Source organism: Podarcis melisellensis, assembly GCF_964234715.1.
Source record: "Podarcis melisellensis genome assembly, chromosome: 8".
Taxonomy (NCBI): domain Eukaryota; kingdom Metazoa; phylum Chordata; class Lepidosauria; order Squamata; family Lacertidae; genus Podarcis; species Podarcis melisellensis.
Window position 1 is genome coordinate 64,695,936 of NC_138540.1, and position 19,644 is coordinate 64,715,579.

The 19,644-nt window shown below is 48.5% G+C and overlaps 1 protein-coding gene across 1 annotated transcript; it reads right to left on the reverse strand.

The window, feature by feature from the left end:
* Positions 1–3,005: 3,005 nt before the first annotated feature.
* Positions 3,006–17,080, reverse strand: SLC30A2 (solute carrier family 30 member 2). The gene is made up of 8 exons (XM_081921700.1): positions 16,759–17,080; positions 13,168–13,382; positions 12,163–12,309; positions 10,944–11,097; positions 9,463–9,646; positions 9,014–9,119; positions 4,881–5,015; positions 3,006–3,448 (listed from the first exon to the last, which is right to left on the reverse strand). Exons 1-8 carry the CDS (start codon positions 16,809–16,811, stop codon positions 3,303–3,305), a joined length of 1,140 nt encoding a protein of 379 aa, XP_081777826.1. The 5' UTR covers positions 16,812–17,080; the 3' UTR covers positions 3,006–3,302.
* Between the last annotated feature and the right edge of the window lie 2,564 nt (positions 17,081–19,644).

Here is a 19,644-nt window from a genome sequence, read left to right on the forward strand (position 1 = left end):
AAGCAGGCAGGGACCACCCCCTCTTGCAAGGAGGCATTGATCGCCTCCCTGGCCCAGCCAGCTGCCCCTCTCTGCTAGTTTTTGTCAGCCAAGAGGGGCAAGGGTCCAGAATGCAAGTGGTCGCTCAGATCAACTCAAGCACCTTATCCACCTCCTCAAGCCTTACTAACCGGAACCGGCCAACACAAAAACAGCAACACAGTCGGCACTTGCAAAGCCCCAAGAGCTGTTCTTAACAGGGGGCTTTGAGGGCAAAAAAAGAAAAAGCATTTCATGTGATGCTGCCTTAAGCAGCTGTGACTTGCTGACCTCTTTGGGGTCATCGCAGCACGGGGGAAGGCTCTGCACTCCTCCACCTTTTGCACAAAGCACACCAGGCATGTGGCCACGCTGGAGGGATCACGGCGCAAAATGTGCAAGTCTTATGACACGGATTCATCCAGCAGCGCCTGCCCTCGGGGGCTGGACTTGAGGGCAGAAGTCCAAGCCCCCCCCCTCCCCTAAGCCAAACAAGCAGGAAGGCTCTTAAAAGGCCAGCAAGGGCTAACTTACCACATATTGAGGTCAGGGAAGTAATATACATTGCTCTCTAGGGAGATGCCTATGCCAAGCCAGAGCATTGGCCGATTTAGCTCAGTATTGTCTACACTGAATGGCAGAAGATCTCCAGAGCTTTCAGTCAGAGATCTCCCAACCATGCCTGGAGATGTCAGAAATCGAACCCAGGACTTAAGAGGTTTACTCCTTGCTACTTCCAGTGGCTTTTTTTTTTACCAGGTGAGAAACTGGCTGCTAATAGAAATTTAATTCAGCGGGTCCTTGCCCAACAGAAAGCCCAAACCTGTTACTTAAAAGGCCTGGAGGCAATGGAGTATTTGTGAGCAACACCACAGCTTAAGGTATGCCTCTGTTGCCCTCTAGTGGTTGGTCAGTGACTTAAGTCAGGCGCAGTGAGCACTAGGCATTTACAGTGGTACCTCGGGTTAAGAACTTAATTCGTTCTGGAGGTCCGTTCTTAACCTGAAGCACCACTTTAGCTAACGGGGTCTCCTGCTGCCGCCGCACGATTTATTCTCATCCCGAAGCAAAGTTCTTAACCTGAGGTACTATTTCTGGGTTAGCGGAGTCTGTAACCTGAAGTGTCTGTAACCCGACGTACCACTGTATGGTTTTTTTGCAAGGCCACATCTGGTCTGTGATGCTTGGAGCCTGCTCACTTCCTAAACCCAGGCCGGCTGCCGTTTGTGGGGAGCCCCTGACCGAGTGTCCTCTGATGACCACCCATCCCATAGGCTTACCCGGTGCTCGAAGCAATACTAGAGCTGCTATCAGCTGTGGCTGACTGTAAGGCCATTTTAATTTGCCACAGTTCCTCAGAATGGTTTCTGTGGCCAGTGTCAGCGGGTTCTGCCAGGGCACTACAGTTCCAGCAACTCCCCACCCCCCAAAAAACCCACCCAGCACAGCCAAGCCTTCTCACCACCACTGACGACTCCTGTGCTGTTAGTGGTAGCTGGATTCTCAGAAATTAAGGTGAGGCTTTTCCCGCCACACTGGAAATTAAGCAGGTGAGGCCTTAACTCCAAGCCATTCAGAGCATGACTTGCTTTAAGTTCTGCATAGGTCTGCTGTCAAACACATAAGAGCAGAGCCCGCCCCCCCATTTTAACAGATCACTCTTAATACAATTTATAACAGCTTCTTCGTCCTTTTCCCATGACCTCAGAGCAGCGTAACGGTACATAACAATGAAAGCATTGCTTTGTATCCCAACAGCAGTGGCCTTACATAGCCAGGCTGCACCTTCCACTGCCACCCAGTGGCAACCCTCAAAATCTTCTCCCAGAGGGATAGAGGAGGATGGTGAAGTCCTGTTATATGCGTAACTTTGGCTTCAACCAGTTATTAAAAGCTTGCAGTGAAGCCAGTTCTGTAAATTCTCAGAGTGATGCTACATTGGACATCTCAGGGCATTGTGGGAAATTTAAATGGTGAGGCAATTCTATGGCTAGGGCTCTCCTCAGTCCTGGAGTTGGCCCTGAACTCTAGATAAGGGATGGAGGGAACTGTCAGCATCTTCTTGGTTTCTCATTCTTCCAATCTTCAGTTCGCTACCTCTCCTCATCAGTTTGCATTCTTTCTTTTTAAGAAAAAGCTCCTCATGGAAATTTATCACCACTTTTAGGGAGCCTCTCTCCAAAACAGCCTTCTGGGATGCTATTTTGACAAACATACACATCTCTGCAAAGCAATTTCTCCCGAAATAATGTATTTTTGTATGTTATATGCTAGGGCTACCATACATCCAGGTTTCCCCAAACATGTCTGAGAATTGGTCGTTGTAAATAGTTTCCAGGCGGGATTTCTAGAAAATGGCAAAATGCCTGAGAAAACCCAGACGTATGGCAACGGGGCTGTTTTTGTGTTGATAATAATATTAATAAGCTCAAAAACACTTATTTTTTTTGCATATAATGGCAACCCCATTATATGCACAAAAATATAGTGGCACCTCGAGTTATGAACTTATGGTAATTCATTCCAGAAATCTATTCTTAACCTGAAACTGTTCTTAACCTGAGGCGCGCTTTCCCTAATGGGGCCTCCTGTTGCTGCCGCGCCATTTACATTCTCATCCGGGGACAAAGTTCTCAACCCGAGGTACTACTTCTGGGTTAGCAGAGTTTGTAACCCGAGGTACCACTGTAACTAACTAACTAGCTAGCTAGCTAGCTAACTAACACACTTTCCCCTAGCAAGTAAATTTTTGAGCACATTACTTGGCATTTTGCAGTACAGTTCTGCAGCCAAGAAGTGCAAATTACTAACAATAGGTGGTGTTTTGGTCCATGTATTGCTTCAAAAAGTGCAAATTACGTAAGTTTGCCTTTAAATGCAAACTGAATTGACTTCCTCTCCCATCTCTACTCTAGATACAAGAAGATCCTAACCCCACTGAGGAAGAGGAAACTCCTTGCATTGAGGAGTTATTACCGCCAAATCAATAAACAGAAAGATCCCAGTTTTATTTTCAGGTACTTATAAAACTATAGGAGAGAGAGAGAGAGAAACAGGAAGAGGGAGAAGCAGAGAGAGACAGATCCGAGAGAGAGAGCGAGAGCAGTACTTTCAGTTGCTCCCAACAAACTAAGCATCAGCACTTAGGTGACACTGCATGAGTTACTTGGCCCTGAGTAACGGTCACACTGGAACGAATTCTGAGGTAGCAGTTTTGACAAGGCCGCATATCCATCTGCAGGCTGCTCTACAACTCTCCTCAGATTCTCTTATTTTCTAAACAGTCAGTCAGAGGGACTCTGGCACTCCCGGCAGTCCTTCATGTCCTCGGAGTAGTTCTCGATCTGGATTGTCGTCGTGTGGAAGTTGAAGGCTCCCTGCAGGCGGGAACTTGCTTCCTTCAAGACAGCCTGAGCATCTGCGTCTTTGTCTGGAAAGGGAGGCAAGCAGTGAGCAGAGCAAAAGGAAGACAGGCACCGTTAATTTGACACAAAGTCCGGGGGTGAGGGGAGATGGTGTACTGAGAGTTGTAGTTCAAAACATCTGAGGAAGGCGGCACAAATGGATTGATTTCCTCCATGCTAAGAGGTGTATCTGGGAGCCCTTCTCACAGTACGTGTTTGTGGCCCTACTTGGGCCCCAAATATCTGCAAGAGCACCCCTACAGACCTCTTTAGTTTTGCCTGTTGGAAAGCAGGTTTACAGCTGGCTATTAGGGCACCTTCTTCCCCAGAAAGGATCAAAACGGACTGTTCATGAAGGTGATTGTGTAATCAACTCAATGGCAACAAAAACATAACCAAGGACAAGGCCCACAAACTGGTCAGGATCCAAGCAATTTCAGAGCCTCTCTCCCCATCTGCACCACCACAAGCACCCTCTGGTATATATGAAACACCATCCATAGGTTGCTTCAGATGTCATGTGAAGATGATTTTGTTTTTTGCTTTTGCCTGTGCTTTCTGTGACATGCTGGAGTGGGCCCTATTATTTCCAAATGCTATCTTTAACCAGTTCCTGAGTTTCATTCACTGATTTTGTGATAGTCTTATTTGGTTCAGTGTTATTTTTGTATACAGCTTAAGAGAGATTTTTAAACGTTTTAGAAATGTTTAAAAATAAAAAAGTGTATTGTGTTTTTAGTATTTTTTGTTGGGAGCCACCCGGAGTGGCTGGGGCAACCCAGTTGGATGGGTGGCATATAAATTATTATTAATAATAATAATAATAATAATAATAATAATAATAATAATAATAAACAAATACAAAGTGTTCCATTTTTTTAAAAGCACAGGGTTGGGGGCAGTTGAAGATCCTCATTCAGTACGCTGCCTAAGCCACCCACCCACTGGGTAGGAGGAGGTAGAATCAAGGGTTGAGGTTGGCAGACCATCCCAGTCAAAGCCTGGCTTTTCTGGGTGCCAGCACTGTCTATGCCCACATGCTTTTCTTCCCTAGTTGCAAAATCCAACATCCACCTCAGCTACAGTGACTGCACCTTGTAACCCCTAAACCTGCAACTCATGTGGGCAGGGAAGGAAGGAGAGGGACTGCCTCCCCTGCCAGATGTATCACAAGATGCCCATATTTCTTATTTTTATATTAAAAAAATCCAAAACAAAGTAAGTTTCTAGCATTTGTAGAACCTGAGATGCAAGGCAGCGTGTACAGGCACGAGACCCCTCATTTGTTTCTGTGCTCCCACCTTTCAGTTATACTTGTTTATTTAGAACAGCCTTCGCCAATCTGGGTGCCTTTCAGGTATTTTGGACCACAACTGGAAGTCCGATTTATTATATTTTCTCTCCCCAACCCCCTAGAAAAAATCCTGCAGATACTCCTTGCTCAGGAGTGCAACTTACTGATGGCAATGTGGACAGACAGCACGGGCTGAGACACCGTCAGGGCCCAAATATGGAGGCTGTGCAGGGCTTTCACTCCGTTTATGGACAGCAAGATACTCTTCACATCATTGAACTCCACACCCTTTGGGGTGGCTGCAAAGAAGCAAAGGTGGAGGAGGAGATGCTGGTGAGAAGCAGACAACAAGATGACACAACTGCTTCTTTGTCTTGCGCAAAGCTAAAACACATACTGTATTTTTCGCACCATAGGGCGCACCCAGTTTTTAGGGGGGGGAATCAAGAAAAAAATCCCCCCAGCCCCAAAGAGCAGCGTACAGGCTGCGCACAACCTCTCCCTGCCGGAGGGGTTGCGCGCGGCTATGGAGCAAGCCAAAGCAGCAAGCGGGATGGATCCCGCTCGCTGTTTTGGCTTCCCCTTTAGCCCCGTGCAGCCTCTCCCGGGAGGGAGAGGCTGCGTGGGGCTAAAGACTCCATAGCCCCGTGCAGCCTCTCCTTGCCGGGAGACGCTGCGCAGGGCTTTCCTGGCTTTACTGGGAGGTGTGGGGATTCACCCACCTCCCGCAAAACCGGCAGAAGCCGCGCAACTCCTTTAAAGAGATCGGGGCTTCTCCTGGCTTTTCTGGGAGGTGGGAGAAGGGACTGATGCGGCTTCACAGGAGAGGTGCTTCGCAGAGAGGGAGAAGGGGCATCGTCCTTCAGTGAACCTGGAGAAGGAACAGAAGGAGACCCTTTTGTTCCTCCTCCGGCTTCGCTGGACAGGCGCGTTGCTGAAGGGGCGCTGCGCCTTCTCTCTCTCTCTGCACAGCCCCTCTCCTTCGCAGGCTGCCGCCCCAAGCCTCGCGCGCCCGGCAGGACCTCCCGCCGGGCGCGCAAGGCTTGCAGACACTCGCCCGAAGTACGGGGAGCCCTCCGGAGGGTTCCGCGTGCTTCGGGCGGCAAGCTGCCGCCCCAAGCCTCGCGCGCCCGGCGGGAGCTCCTGCCGGGCGCGCAAGGCTTGCAGACACTCGCCCGAAGCACGGGGAGCCCTCCGGAGGGCTCCGTGTGCTTCGGGCGGCAAGCTGCCGCCCCAAGCCTCGCACGACCGGCGGGAGCTCCTGCCGGGCGCGCAAGGCTTGCAGACACTCGCCGGAAGCACAGGGAGCCCTCCGGAGGGCTCCGCGTACTTCGGGCGGCAGGCTGCCGCCCCAAGCCTCGTGTGCTCAGCGGGACCTCCCGCCAGGCGCGCAAGGCTTGCGGACACTCGCTGGGGCTGCAGGCTGCTGCCCGCAAGCCTTGTGAGCCCGCGGGAACTCCCGCCGGGCTTGCAAGGCTTGCGGATAGCTTCCTGAAGCCTGGAGAGCGAGAGGGGTCGGTGCGCACCGATGCCTCTCGCTCTCCAGCCTTCAGTGAAAGCCTGCATTCGCACCATAGGACGCACACACATTTCCCCTTCATTTTAGGAGGGGAAAAAGTGCGTCCTATGGAGCAAAAAATACGGTAGTTTGATTAAATTATACCAGGCATAGTCAAACTCGGCCCTCCATAAGTTTTTGGGACTACAACTCCCATCATCCCTAGCTAACAGGACCAGTGGTCAGGGATGATGGGAATTGTAGTCCCAAAACATCTGATAGATAGATAGATAGATGATAGATAGATAGATAGATAGATAGATAGATTCTTTATTGTCATTACACAAGTGCAACATTGCACAAGTGCAACGAAATTGGATGCCATCCCTTAAAAACAACAAAAGCAAAACAACAACAACAACCAAACAAACCACATTCCAGCCACACCCACACCCACACCCATCAAACTCCCAGGTCACACTATCGAGTTACAGCATTCAAAAAGGCCACAGCTCTTGGATAGAAACTATTTTTCAGTCTATTTGTCCTTGACTTGATGTTTCTATATCTCCTGCCAGAAGGCAGTAGTGCAAACAGACTGTATCCCGGGTGAGATGAATCCTGCAGGATGTTGTTTGCTTTCCTAAGACAACGGGAACCGTACAGTTCTTCCAAAGATGGGAGAGGATGACCAATAATCCTTTGGGCTGTGGTTATGACCTTCTGGAGCACCTTCCTCTCCCTAGCTGTACAACTGGAGAACCAAGCACAAATACAGTATGTGAGAATGCTCTCTATGGAGCCTCGGTAGAAGGACACCAGCAGTCTCTCACTCAGATTGTTCTTCTTTAAAAGTCTGAGGAAATAAATTCTCTGCTGGGCCTTCTTCACCAGAGCAGTGGTATTTGCGCTCCAAGTCATGCCCTGATCGATAGTCACTCCCAAAAACCTGAATTCCGCCACCCTCTCCACCCGTTCCCCGTTGATATACAAGGGCTGAATGTCCGCCTTTTTTTCCCTGTAATCCACCACCAATTCCTTGGTCTTAGCCGTATTAAGAGCCAGATTGTTCTCTCCACACCAAACACAGAGCCGCTCCACCTTGTCCCGATAGGCGGACTCATCCCCTCCTGAAATGAGCCCCACCACCGTAGTGTCATCAGCAAACTTGATGATTTTGTTGCTGGAATAGATGGCTGTACAGTCATACGTATAGAGAGTATAGAGCAGGGGACTCAACACACAACCCTGTGGTGAGCCGGTGTTAAGGCTAAGGGCTGTGGACATATGTGACCCTACTCTAACCCTCTGAGAACGTTCTGACAAAAAATCCAAAACCCAGAGACAGGTGGAGTTGGAGAGTCCAATCGCCTCTACCTTGGACACCAGTCTATGGGGGAGGATAGTGTTAAAAGCAGAGCTAAAATCCACAAACAGCAGCCTCACATAACTCCCCGGCTGCTCCAGATGGGACAGAGCAGCATGGAGAGTGGTGGTGATAGCGTCTTCTGTGGATCTATTTGCCCTGTATGCAAACTGATAGTTTTCAAAAGTTGATGGAAGACAGGAAATAATGTGACGGCGCACCAGTTTCTCAAAACACTTCATGATGATTGGAGTCAGTGCAACTGGTCTGTAGTCATTCAAACTACTGATTGTGGATTTTTTAGGCAGAGGAACAATAGTTGACGACTTCAGGCAGGGTGGGACAATAGACTGGTGTAAGGACTTGTTGAAGATCTTAGTAAAGACCCTCGCCAGCTGATCCGCACAGCCCTTCAACACCTTTCCAGTGATGCCATCAGGTCCAGCAGCCTTCCTCGGATTCACCATCCTCAATACCTGTCTCACCTCATGCTCCTCTACAGTGAATGAGGGGCCCCTATGGGCTGGTGGCTGTAATACCGGCGTCTCAGGTGGCTCCTTCTCGAAGTGAGCAAAGAAGAGGTTAAGCTCCTCCGCCAGCAAAGGGTCACCGTCGACAGCACCAAGGTTAGGTTTGTAGTTGGTAATATGCTGAATCCCCTGCCACATCTGTCTTGTGTTGTTGCTCCTTAAATTATCCTCAATCCTCTGCCTATAATCCAGTTTTGCCCGTCGAATACCCCTCTTCAAGTTTGCTCTTGCCACACTGTAAAGCTGCACCTCGCCCGACCTGGAGGGCCGAGTTTGGGGAAGCCTGGATTATACCATGGAAGATGACTTCGTGTTTCCTTGGGGGTCCTTTTCCCAGCCCTGAGAGCCATGGAGAGAGGATTGGAGGACCTCATTTGGCCCCCAGGCCTGAGCCTCCCCACTCTTCCATTTCAGCAGCTGGAGAGGAAGGGACCCTCCAGAGCAGGCATAGGCAAACTTGGCCCTCCAGATGTTTTGGGACTACAACTCCCATCATCCCTAGCTAACAGGACCAGTGGTCAGGGATGATGGGAGCTGTAGTCCCAAAACATCTGGAGGGCCAAGTTTGCCTTTGCCTGCTCCAGAGACTCAGAGGAGTGGTGCTTCCTCCCGCCCATCCCATTTTCTAGACTCAAATGGTGCACCCTTCCAGCTGTTATGGGGACAAAGAGACACAGGGTGAAATAACTAACACATTACTACCCAACCCAAACCCTTAGAATGCAACAGAAGTCAAACAAAGGAAAAGGAAAGCAACCACCTGCATTTTAAGTGCTGCAATGTCTTGCTTTGTCTTACAATGTCCCCACACACCAAGCAGCCTCCCCCATACATAGAAAATTCATGGCATAGTCCAACCAGATGCTCCAATCTCTTTCGCCCACTTCAAAAGGGGAGACTTGCCTTCCATCAACACAAGGACAACATCTCGGAGGATGCTTAGGGTCGTTCCAAGGACCAGGATGGAAAATAGGAAGGTGCAGATGGGATCCACGTATTTGTACTCTGGCTGGAGGAAGAAGGCGAAGGAGAAAGAAAACTGTGAGCCTCTCTGCCTTATACAGTGTCTGTTCAATGGTCTATCTAGATCAGTACCCACTACAATGACCAGCAGTAGCTCTCCAGGGTTTAAGGGAGAGATGATGCTGAGGACCGAACCCAAGATGCTCTGCCACTCGACTGCAGAGTCCCTGCTCTGCTCCGCACCTAACTTATTACTGGCCCCAAACAAGCTTGTTCTTTACAGAGCCAACATGGTAACAGCAGCAGTTGTCTCCTAAGAGAGTCGGCAGAGCTGCTCCATCATGGAATAAATATTCTTTGCAATTATCAATTATTCCAGACCGCTTTACCTTGAAGTAGATGATGTAGGCTGCCACCAAGACTCCAATGCTTTGTAGGAAATCCCCAACCACGTGGATGAAAGCAGCCCGGACACTGGTGTTGGGGCCACTGCCGTGACTGTGCCCATTGCCATGACTGTGCCCACTGCCGTGACTGTGCCCATGCCCTGACTGGTGGAGAACAATGCCCATTCTGGAAGGAGAAATTAAAAGGAAAAGTGGGCAAGGAGAGAAGACTTTGCCAAAAGGAGAGCATCAGGCTGCAGCAGAGGCAAAGATGGGAAGCAGGGCCATACCACTGGCTCTGCTCTCTGATCTTTCCTGAACTCTCTTCCAGCCTCAGCTGGCTGTCACTTGTTACTTTTAAGAATTGGTATCCAAGCTTCTTTGTTTTCCTCTTCCCTCCCCATTGCTTTTTCCTCCTCTGTCATTTCTTTCCGACTGTGGTGGGCAGAAACTATCTTTATTCTTCCATAAGCAGTTCTGGGACCCTTTCCCCAGCTGACGGGCAGAGAAATAATGCTACAGTTAAATAACTAAATCCCACACTGGCTTCTCAACTCCTCTTGCATTCTGTACATAAGTTTTATTACTTGTTGTTTGCCACCCTGGGAACCTTCAGAAAGAAGGGCAGGACAGAAATCTGATAATTGCACTAAATCAGGGGTCAGCAACCTTTTTTAGCCGTGGGCCGGTCCACCATCCATGTGGTGGGCTGGGCTATATTTTTTGGGGGAAATTGAACAAATTCCTATGCCCCACAAATGACCCAGAGACGCATTTTAAATAAAAGCACACATTCTACTCATGTAAAAACATGCTGATTCCTGGACTGTCCACAGGCCGGATTGAGGTGATTGGGCCACATCCAGCCTCTGGGCCTTAGGTTGCCTACCCCTGCACTAAATGAAGAACAACAAAAGTAAAAACACTCAGAAGTGGGGGCAAGAGAGTTGGGCTATTCCTTTGACCAGAGGCTTTTGTTCATTCAGCCCCTGTCATCCAGAAGCAAATACCCAGGAAGCTGTTTCACACCAGCTCAGATGGTCTGCCCAGCCCAGTAATGTAGACCCTTAATTGGGAGTGTCTCACCAGGGCCTCTGGCTAAGGTCTTTTCTATCACCAGCTTCCTGATCCTTTCTGCACAGATCTCTATCTCCACACATGCCTGCAGGCTAATCACCTGACTTCATTATCACTTCAAGTGACAATATCGCTTTTTAAGTCAGTTTCCAGGAGGCTTCAACAGAAACTGCTTCAAAGTCAAGGCAGCCACGCCTTTACCTACCATCTGATGTCAGTGGGCAGGACAAAAGGCTGGAGATTCCCCACAATGAACACAAGACGTGTTTTGGCCTACAAAGCATGGTACCACTGATCTATGCAGCCCGCAATCCATTGCCAGGGTCAACCCCCATCTGAGGAGAATCTCCAGTTTATGCAACTTCCTTAGGTGCCCATTCAAGTGCATTCTGAGCATGCTTACATACATGATGTTTACTGCCACGGCACAGCCAGAGGTGATGAGCATGGCATTCCCTTCTATCTCGTACTCGCCCGAGATCAGCCGTTGCACTGCTAAATAAACCAGGACACCAGTCACCACCCAGATAGACAGCACGGAGAGCAGGGCTCCCAAGATCTCTGCAGAGAAAGCCAGGAAGGTTTGGTTAGGTTAGGTGTCAATGGCAGGTGAAGAGCAACAACTCCCCAAGCATGTAGTTTCTGAGAGTTTGGTCCTAGCTGCATATACTTGGGAGTATGTCCACCAAATAAAGCTGCCCAATTAGACTGCTCCAATACATTCTCTTGCAACAGACAGACCAGTTCACAAGGCAACAAGAGGCCCAATTCAGTGCTGCTCTATTTGTGCAGGCAGCCTCAACAGTAAAAATTATGTCCTGAGAACTGTTTGAAACAATAAAGACATTAAGCCCCTTATTGGAGGGGGAACGGGAGAAATTGGGACCTGTGTGTAAATTCTTCCGTGTGCAGGAGTTTCATGTGAATCGGGCCCAAAAATCTTACCGTCCCCAATTCAGCCCTCCCTGCCTCACTGATGCACACACAGTTATTTTCTGGGCTTAAAATGAGATCTATTGTTCCCTCTGCTTTCGGAAAACCAAATACTTTTAATTTTACTTTCTGAAAAATGTCAGGTAATGCTAAATAAATAATAATAATAATAATAATAATAATAATAATATAGCTGCATCTTCAGCAGCACAATTGGATGCCTTCATTTGCCCCAGCTGCAACAAAACATGTTGCTCCTGTATCAGCCACAGCAGGCGATGCAACCCTCCAGCGGTTTGACTTCACCCCAAAGGCACACTCCTCCATTGTCTCCCGAGACAAACGGAGGCCAACAACAGCTACAAGTACTTGGCAATCATTTTTAATTATTTCTATGAAATTTTATACTTACCAAGCAAAACTAAGTTACATTAATTTAACCAACATATCTTTTGAATTCCCAAATCATGTTACAACTTTTCAGCCCCCCTCACTGGTTTGGTTTGGTTTTGTTTTTTAAATTCAGCATGCCCTACCAACACAGCTCTATAGTCTCTGCTCAGAAGTTTGCATTTGATCTGCTACAGTGTGAATGTCACATAGCCAGCAGGCACAGCCTTCGGTGGGCTTCCTTGGAAGTCTGCTTAACTGTATTCACTGGGACTTCCTCCTTAGTAGCCAGGATGTTGTTACCTGCTCGATGCCAACCAAAATTCATGGTCTTGGTAGGGGGCCGAGAGGACATCCAGAGAGAGAAAAGGCTGATCATCATGCTGGCGAAGTCCGTCAAGAGGTGGGCGGCGTCAGTCATGATGGCAAGGCTGTGGGCAAGGTACCCCCCTGGGAAGAGAGAGCCCCACAGGCAGAGGGCAGTATTAGAAACTGAGATATGAAAGCCAGGAGCTAAATGGCACCTTAATCCTTAAGGGCACAACAATGGAATTTCTAGGCGTGCTTTTTTATAACAGGAATACAAAGCTGAAAATGAATGAACTGCAGCTAAAATATTATGTTCCCTTTTCATGTGGTCTAGTCCTTCCTCTGCCCACCCCCCTAATACTTTTGAGAGGGTCTCTTCTCCAGTCTTCAGAGAGTAGCTAGAAGTGGGGGGGGGGCAGGAAAGGGTCCTCCTTTCCTTCCACTCTGCAGTTTTAATCTGAAATATTAGGCGCAGTACTGCACCCAGAACTCAGAAGCTGCTCGCACTAATGAAATTCCCTGTGTGCCTAGAACAATGCGAATTTCCAACACTGATTACAGATGATTCATGCATTACAGATGTTGGGGAAACTCAGGCCTGTGGGCCAAATGCAGACCTCTGGGCCTCTTTATGCGTCCCTTGGAACTCCCATCTACCCAAGGCCACAGCCCTCACTGGCTGTGCTTCACACCCCTTCAGTGTGGCTGGCCGGAATGTGTTGCAAACTGCCCAGGGAACTTATGGTGAAGGGCAGGTAAATAATAGGAAGAACTGGGACAGCTCAGTCAGTACAGCATGAGACTCTTAATCTTAGGGCTGTGGGTTTGAGTTCCACAAAAGATTCCTGCACTGCACGGGGTTGGACTAGATGACCCTCAAGGTCCCTTCCAACTCTACAATTCTATGATTCTATAGGATGATGATGACAATTTTGTACACAGTCATGATGCACAATCCAAACAGCGAACAGTGATGTCAAAAAGCGTCAAGAGCCTTACCCACAACTTCTCCCACCATGAAGACCAAGCAGATGGCCGAGGCGACGTAGAGCTTCTTCCGAGCTCTCTCTTTTTCAGCATCGTAGCTGCTGTTAGATGCCCAGCTGGAATGGCAGTGCTGGTTCCCGTTCAGGCCCAGCTCGAAGGAGGAAAGGTCTGGAACGTAGCCGACTATTGGGTTTGGGAAGTTCTTACCCACAACTCCTAAATAAGACCTATGTCATAAACATAAGATTTTTAAAGAGAGAGAGGTTGTATCAGGCAGAGATGCTGCTGTCCCACAAACTCTAAATTTGCAGAAGCACAACAATAAACTGAATACCCCCGCCGCCACAAAAAAATGTCCAGTAAGGACCAAGTATGTTAGTTAGCCACACCATGTTGAGTGTCAGCTGGAAAAGCAAAGCAGAAAACAGCAGAGGCCTTACTTCAGCTCCTTATGAATTTAATTCAAAGTCACTGTACTGGAGCTATTAGTGTGCAGGACTAGGACATAGGAAGCCCAAGATTTAGGTCCTCACATGGCTGGGAAGCTGACTGGGTGGCCCTTGGTCTCTCAGTTTAACCTACCTCACATGGTTGTTGTGAGGATAAAATGGGGGTGTGGGAAGACTAGGTACATAACCTTGAGCCAATAATAATAATAATAATAATAATAATAATAATAATAATAATAATAATTTATTACTTTTATTGTGTTGCCCCAACCACTCTGGGCAACATGGATAGAAATGTATCCCTTGGTTGGAAGGAAAGAAATAGTATCTTGATCACATATATTATTATTATTTAAAATAATATTTCGTTTGATGGTATGGCGTTCAAGTTCTGCTGTGCGGCAGTGCCAAGTAGAGATCCTCACAGTGTTAGCAAAACAAGCAGGAAATAGGCATGTGCCTTTGCGTGAGTGTTTGCTTGTGTGTGTGAGAGAGAGAGTGAGTTTGATTTGCACACCCTCCAGCCATTAGGCAGCACTACCCAACCTGGCTTCTGTTGCCTCTGCACATATGCACCACTCAAGTCAAGGGTGGGGACCCTCAGGCCCAGGGGGCAAATGCAGCCCCTCCCCAGTTTTCTACCCAGCCCTCTTGATTCCTCCTTGGCCAAGCCCCATTCATTCCCCGGGTCATTTGTCCTGCAGCACCAGCCCTGCTCTGCCCCTCCCTGGTGTTCTTTTCCTGGGTGGAATGTGCCCTTGCAATGTGACAATGCCTCTTGCAGTCACTGGCAGGGAACCTCTGGGGGCTGCATGCCAAAGGCAGGCAAGAGGGACACAGGCAGAACAATGGGTGGATGTGATTCTTACCTTTCATAGAGCAGGCTGCATTCCGAACATGTTACTGTCGAAGGTTCTTAACACACACACTCCTGCACCTCTGCCTTCTATCTGCCCAGGCAAACAATTTCGGTTTCTACACTCAAGCGCCAAAGCAGGGTACGGGAGACCAGAGTTCAAATCCCCACTCAGCCATGAAGCTGGGTGATCTTTACTGCAATAATGCACTTAACATGCAAGGGTTTTGTTCTGTATATCAAACCAAGTTCAAGCTCTTTAATGTATATAGCAACTTGTAAGTTTTTAAGAATATAGACAGCATCCTTTGCAAAGCTTGAGCAATCTTGGGACCCTGAGGGTGGGGTGGGGAGGACCTTATTTTCTCTCCATGCAACCTTCTCTGCCAAAAAACAAACAAACCCTTTTTCTCTCTAAAGTTGCAATTTACATTTCAAGGGAAGCCTCTGATGGTGCCCTAGAAATGCAAACTGCCGCTTCCAAGAGGCAAGTTTTCTTGGAACAGGGCTGGCAGAGAAAAAGTTTTAAGCTTTTGCCACATTTGCCTGGAAGTTGCTTCCTTGCAGATGCTCTTTATATAACAAGAACAAACGCAGAGTTTAGCCCACGCTGGGTGACCTTGGCATATAATTCTCTCTCCTTAACCTATCTCACAGGGTTGTGGTAAGGATAATATGGGGGGGGGGGGAGGTAAGCACTGCTCAGTGCTTCTTCCAGGAGGGTGGTGTGTAAGTGTAGCAAATACATGTTGCAGCCCAGGCTCTCTCTAAAACAGCCCTGCGTTTTTCCTGAAATGCTGCCATCCCCTGCTGCAAAACATTTTTATGCAAGATTAGACAAGATTCCATTTTTACATTAACTAAACTGGAACAATCCCTACCCTCTGATCCCACGCTCTGTTCGCAATCTCAGCTGCAAGAACAGAACCCACATTCCGCTCATAGGTTTTGCCTGGTATAGTGGGGTTGTACAGAAACAACCCTTTTGCCTTGCTTTTAGATACCCTTATTGCAGTTGAAAAAGGATGTCAAAGTTACTTAATAGTGACTAATTACACGCACCCTGGGAGGGCTTGAGCCGGAGGCTGCCATCCTTTCTTCACGCAAAGCTGCCTGCCTTGCCTTTAACAAATACACAACAGATATCAACATTCAACAGATAAAGCTTCTCTGAAATTTCATGCCAGGAAAAGTTTGACTTCTTGATTTGATTCTAGACCACAGACAGGGAACCCTTGGCTTTCCAGATGTTGCAAGCTTACAGTCCCCTCCCAGCTGATATCAGATAGCCGACAACCCCCCCCCTTCCCTGTTGAACTTCCGGAGCCCGTGTCAGCAGTCATTTTAAGCTACTTTTTATTTTAGAGTTAGCTTTTAACTGATTTTATCTCCATGGTGTTTACTGAGTTTGCTGTTTCTACTCCTTATAGAGGAGTACTGTTAAGCAGGATGTAAATTGCCAAAACCAATCAGTAAAAGTCATTCCTGGCCCATGTTCCTGCTGGTGGGGGCTGGCAGAATTGGGGGTGCAACAACATCTGGAGGGCCACAGCTTCTCCACCCGTTTTAGGAATTGGCAGGGTTTTTCTTTTTTGTAAGTTCATTACACTTCTTTGGGCTCCAGTACTGTAAGAGAGGGTGGCTGGGAGGGTCTGCATGCACAATTTTGGATCTGAATGCTTTCATGGAGCCCCCAAACTCTAGCCAATAGGCTGGGTAAGATGGGGAGGTGGGCAGGCAGTGATAAGCCCCTCTCCCAAAGCCAGCGACCTCGATCAGGCTGCAAGGCTCTACCTGGCACTCACTAGGGCGTAACTCCCACTGAACGCAACACGATTCACACCTGAGCAAACACAGGTTTGCACACCTACAGCCCAATCTTGCACCTATTTAGTGTCATCATCAGATCACCCTTAACTTGTTGGGACTTACCCCATCTACAAAGGTACCAACTTAAATAAAATATTGGGGGGAGGCAAGCTGCGTCCCGCATAATCACAAGGCGCACACTATTTGAATGGCAATGCCTATCAACTTGGGGTGCGGGGGAGCATCAAATATTTTATTGGGAGCCAGAAGGGACCTGGGCCCCTTGGAGTTTGCTCCTATTGCGGAGGAAACATGCTTAAAATCGGACTGCACTGTGGCAAAGAATTAATGCTGGGGAAGCAGCGAGGTAGTAAATGCATCTGTAGCTATATTGGCGGGAAGCGTCCGCATTGCCTTCGGGGCGGAGAACTGCAGGAGCAGAAAGCAAAGTGGGGGGAAGAAACTTGGAGGCCGCTGCCCGCGACTCACCTGCCTTCCACGCCGTTGAGGAGCTGGCTCTTCTCTCCCGAGCCCGGCTCCATCCTCGCCGGCAGGTGCAAACCGGCGGACGCTCCTTTCCCCGCGGAGGCCCCCGCTCAGCCTCGACCTCTCCGGCCTTGCCCCCTTCCTCGGCCGCCTCCCCACCCGCTAAGGCCGGCGTCGCTGGCAGCTGCCTCTTATCTCGGCTGGGCGAGCAGCAGCCCGTGTGAAAACGGCGCCGACTCGTGCGCAAAGCCCCGCAGGGGGAGAAGGAGGGCGCTGCGGCCGGGGCGGCCCGGCTGCAAAGTTTGCAAGCGCCGGCTGACCTGGCGGGCGCGGAGGGAGCAAGACGCCGACCCCTCCCTGCCCAAGGGCCGCTGAGGAGCCCCTCCTGCCCCCTCGCCCGCGCACACAAAAGGGTGGGGGGGTGGGGGGGAGTTCCGGGTTTGTTTTCTTTTTCAGGAGATGGGGCGCAAACCCAGAAACTCCAGGGTCAAAACTGGAACTTCGACTTGTTTGTGTCTTATCCAACATAAGGAGAGCCCAGTCCCCGATGGATGCTCAGTGAGCAGGGCTGAAGGGTGCGCTGGTTGCTACAAAGACTTGTGGTCCACAAAGGGGACTTGGGCCATTGGCTCTTTAAAATCCTGCCCAAAATATAGGCCAATGAGGACTGAAATGAAAGTATAATGGAATGGAATGGAACTTGAAAGAGGTAAGGGTGTGAAACAGGAGCGTTCCACGCTGCAACATTTTGTTGCAGCTCACATGGGTCTTTTACTGCTTTTTCCTTGCTGTTCAAAGAACAGCTGGAAATTCTCCTCCAACCTCCCCAATGTTCAGTTTTCATTGGCCGGTTGTTTGTCCAGGAGCTTCCTTCTGAACAGAGAGATGCCACAAATTCTGTGCATTGTTGTGCCTGTGATGTGCCTTATGGTCATGCTGTTCACACCACCCAGTCAGAACTGCTGTTTGCCAACAATCCACCAGAAGAAAATACCGTAATTTTAAGGGACCCACTCTGCCTTTCAGCCCCCCAGGTACTACAATTGTCTATTTTAAGAGCTGGCAAGTGATGACACAGTTGTATGGTAGCTCAGCTAGCTGGTCTTTGCTGTTTGTTCTCAGGATCTGGTAATCAAAGGTATACTGTCTTGGAAAATGGAGGTTCTGTTTTTAGCCATTGTGCGGTTTAGCTTGTTCACTGCACTTCTGGCTAATGCTTTTTTTATCCAAAGCTGTCTAGTTCCCACCCACGACATACATTTAAAGCTCATTTAGATCACCTGAACAGTACAGCTTCTCCCAAAGAATGAACTACCGGTACATTCCACAGAACTACAATTCCCAGCACCCTTAACACACTACAGCTCCCAGTATTCTTTGGGGAAAGATATGTGCCCTAAATGTATGGTGTGGACATGACCACAGTGATTATTGTAACATCTCTGACCCCCTGCCATCAGATCAAGGGCCATTCAGAGGTTATCCTCCCCATCTCCCAGGAAGGTAAGCCAGCTCCCATTCATCCTGGGAAGTTGCTTGTTCTTGATGGGGTTACACTCCCTCTGAAGAAGCAGGTAAGTAGCTTGGGGATACTTCTGGGCCCATTGTTGTTGATTGTGGCTCAGGTGACCTCAGTGGCGCAGAGTGCCTTCCATCAGCTTTGGCTGTGCCCCTATCTGGGCAGGGACAGGCTAACTACTGTTGTTTATGCTCTGGTAACCCCTAGGTTAGATTACTCAGGGGTGGCCAACTCCCAAGAGAGTGCAATCTACTCACAGAGTTATAAACTGGCTGTTATCTACCCCTTTTTGGGGGATTTGGGTCAAAGTTGTTGAGCTTTTTAGGGAGGAGGAAAGCCTCGTTTTGTGGGGGGGGGGGTGCAAGGCAAAAATGTTGAGCTTTTTTAGGGGTGCCAAAAGTTGTTTTGAGCTTCTTTGGATCTCTACCAGTGATCTACCACAGACATCCAGTGATCTACTGATAGGTCACGATCTGCCTGTTGGACGTGCCTGGATTACTTCATAGGACTGCTTTTGAAGACTGTTTGGAAACTTCAGATAGCATAGAATTCAGTGGCCAGTTTGCTCAATGGGGCAAGACGGTTTGAACATATACCAATCCTGGCATGACTGCACTGGCTGCCGTTTAGTTTCCGGGCCCAATTCAAAATGCTGATTTTGACCTATAAAGCCTTAGAGCCAGAAGCCACTGTCCAGTACAAGCTCAGGCCATTATTAAAATGTGTTGGGGAGGGGGGATTATTGGGCTGTTCTTATTTTTGTTATGTATTTTATATTCAGATGTTGTGATTTTATATTGTGAACTGCCCTGAGACCTGAGGGTACACAGTATACAAATGTAACAAACAAACAAACAAACAAACAAACGACACAGGACCATTGTGTGTTGGGACTAATGAGCGTTGTAGTTTAGCAACATCTGGAGCAGACCATGATCTACCGGCAGATCACTGGACGTCTGTGGTAGATCACCGGCAGATAACTGGCTCCCCACAGAGAAGCTCAACTTTGGCTTCCCTATCAACATTTTAGCCTGCACCTTCTTCCTCCCCCTCCCTAAATCAGGCCTTCTTCCTCCCCCTCCCAGAAAAAAAGCTCAACAACTTTGACACCTGAACCCCCAAAAAACGGGTAGATCACTGCCAGTTTTTAACTCTGTGAGTAGATCGCAGTCTCTTGAGAGTTGGCCACCCCTGATCTAGAGGATACTTAAGTATGAATCATTTGTTTGCAAGGCAGGTTATAAATATTCTAAATAAATACCGGTAATTCTTCCTAATAGTCTTTTCTTGGCCTGAAAACTGCATTTGTTTGACTGTAACTTAGTGGCTGATCTGTGGTCATAATAATAGAGATTGATTGGCTGAAA

Bases quoted from the DNA above. Each gene is read 5' to 3' on its own strand.
- SLC30A2 (XM_081921700.1), bottom strand. From the start codon at position 16,811: ATGGAGCCGGGCTCGGGAGAGAAGAGCCAGCTCCTCAACGGCGTGGAA. The intron at 12,310-13,167 runs GTAAGGCTCTTG...CTCTCTTCCCAG, and splicing joins CATGGTGGGAGAAGTTGTGG to GGGGGTACCTTGCCCACAGC. The intron at 5,016-9,013 runs GCAAGTCTCCCC...GCTTCTTTGCAG, and splicing joins TGTCCTTGTGTTGATGGAAG to CCACCCCAAAGGGTGTGGAG.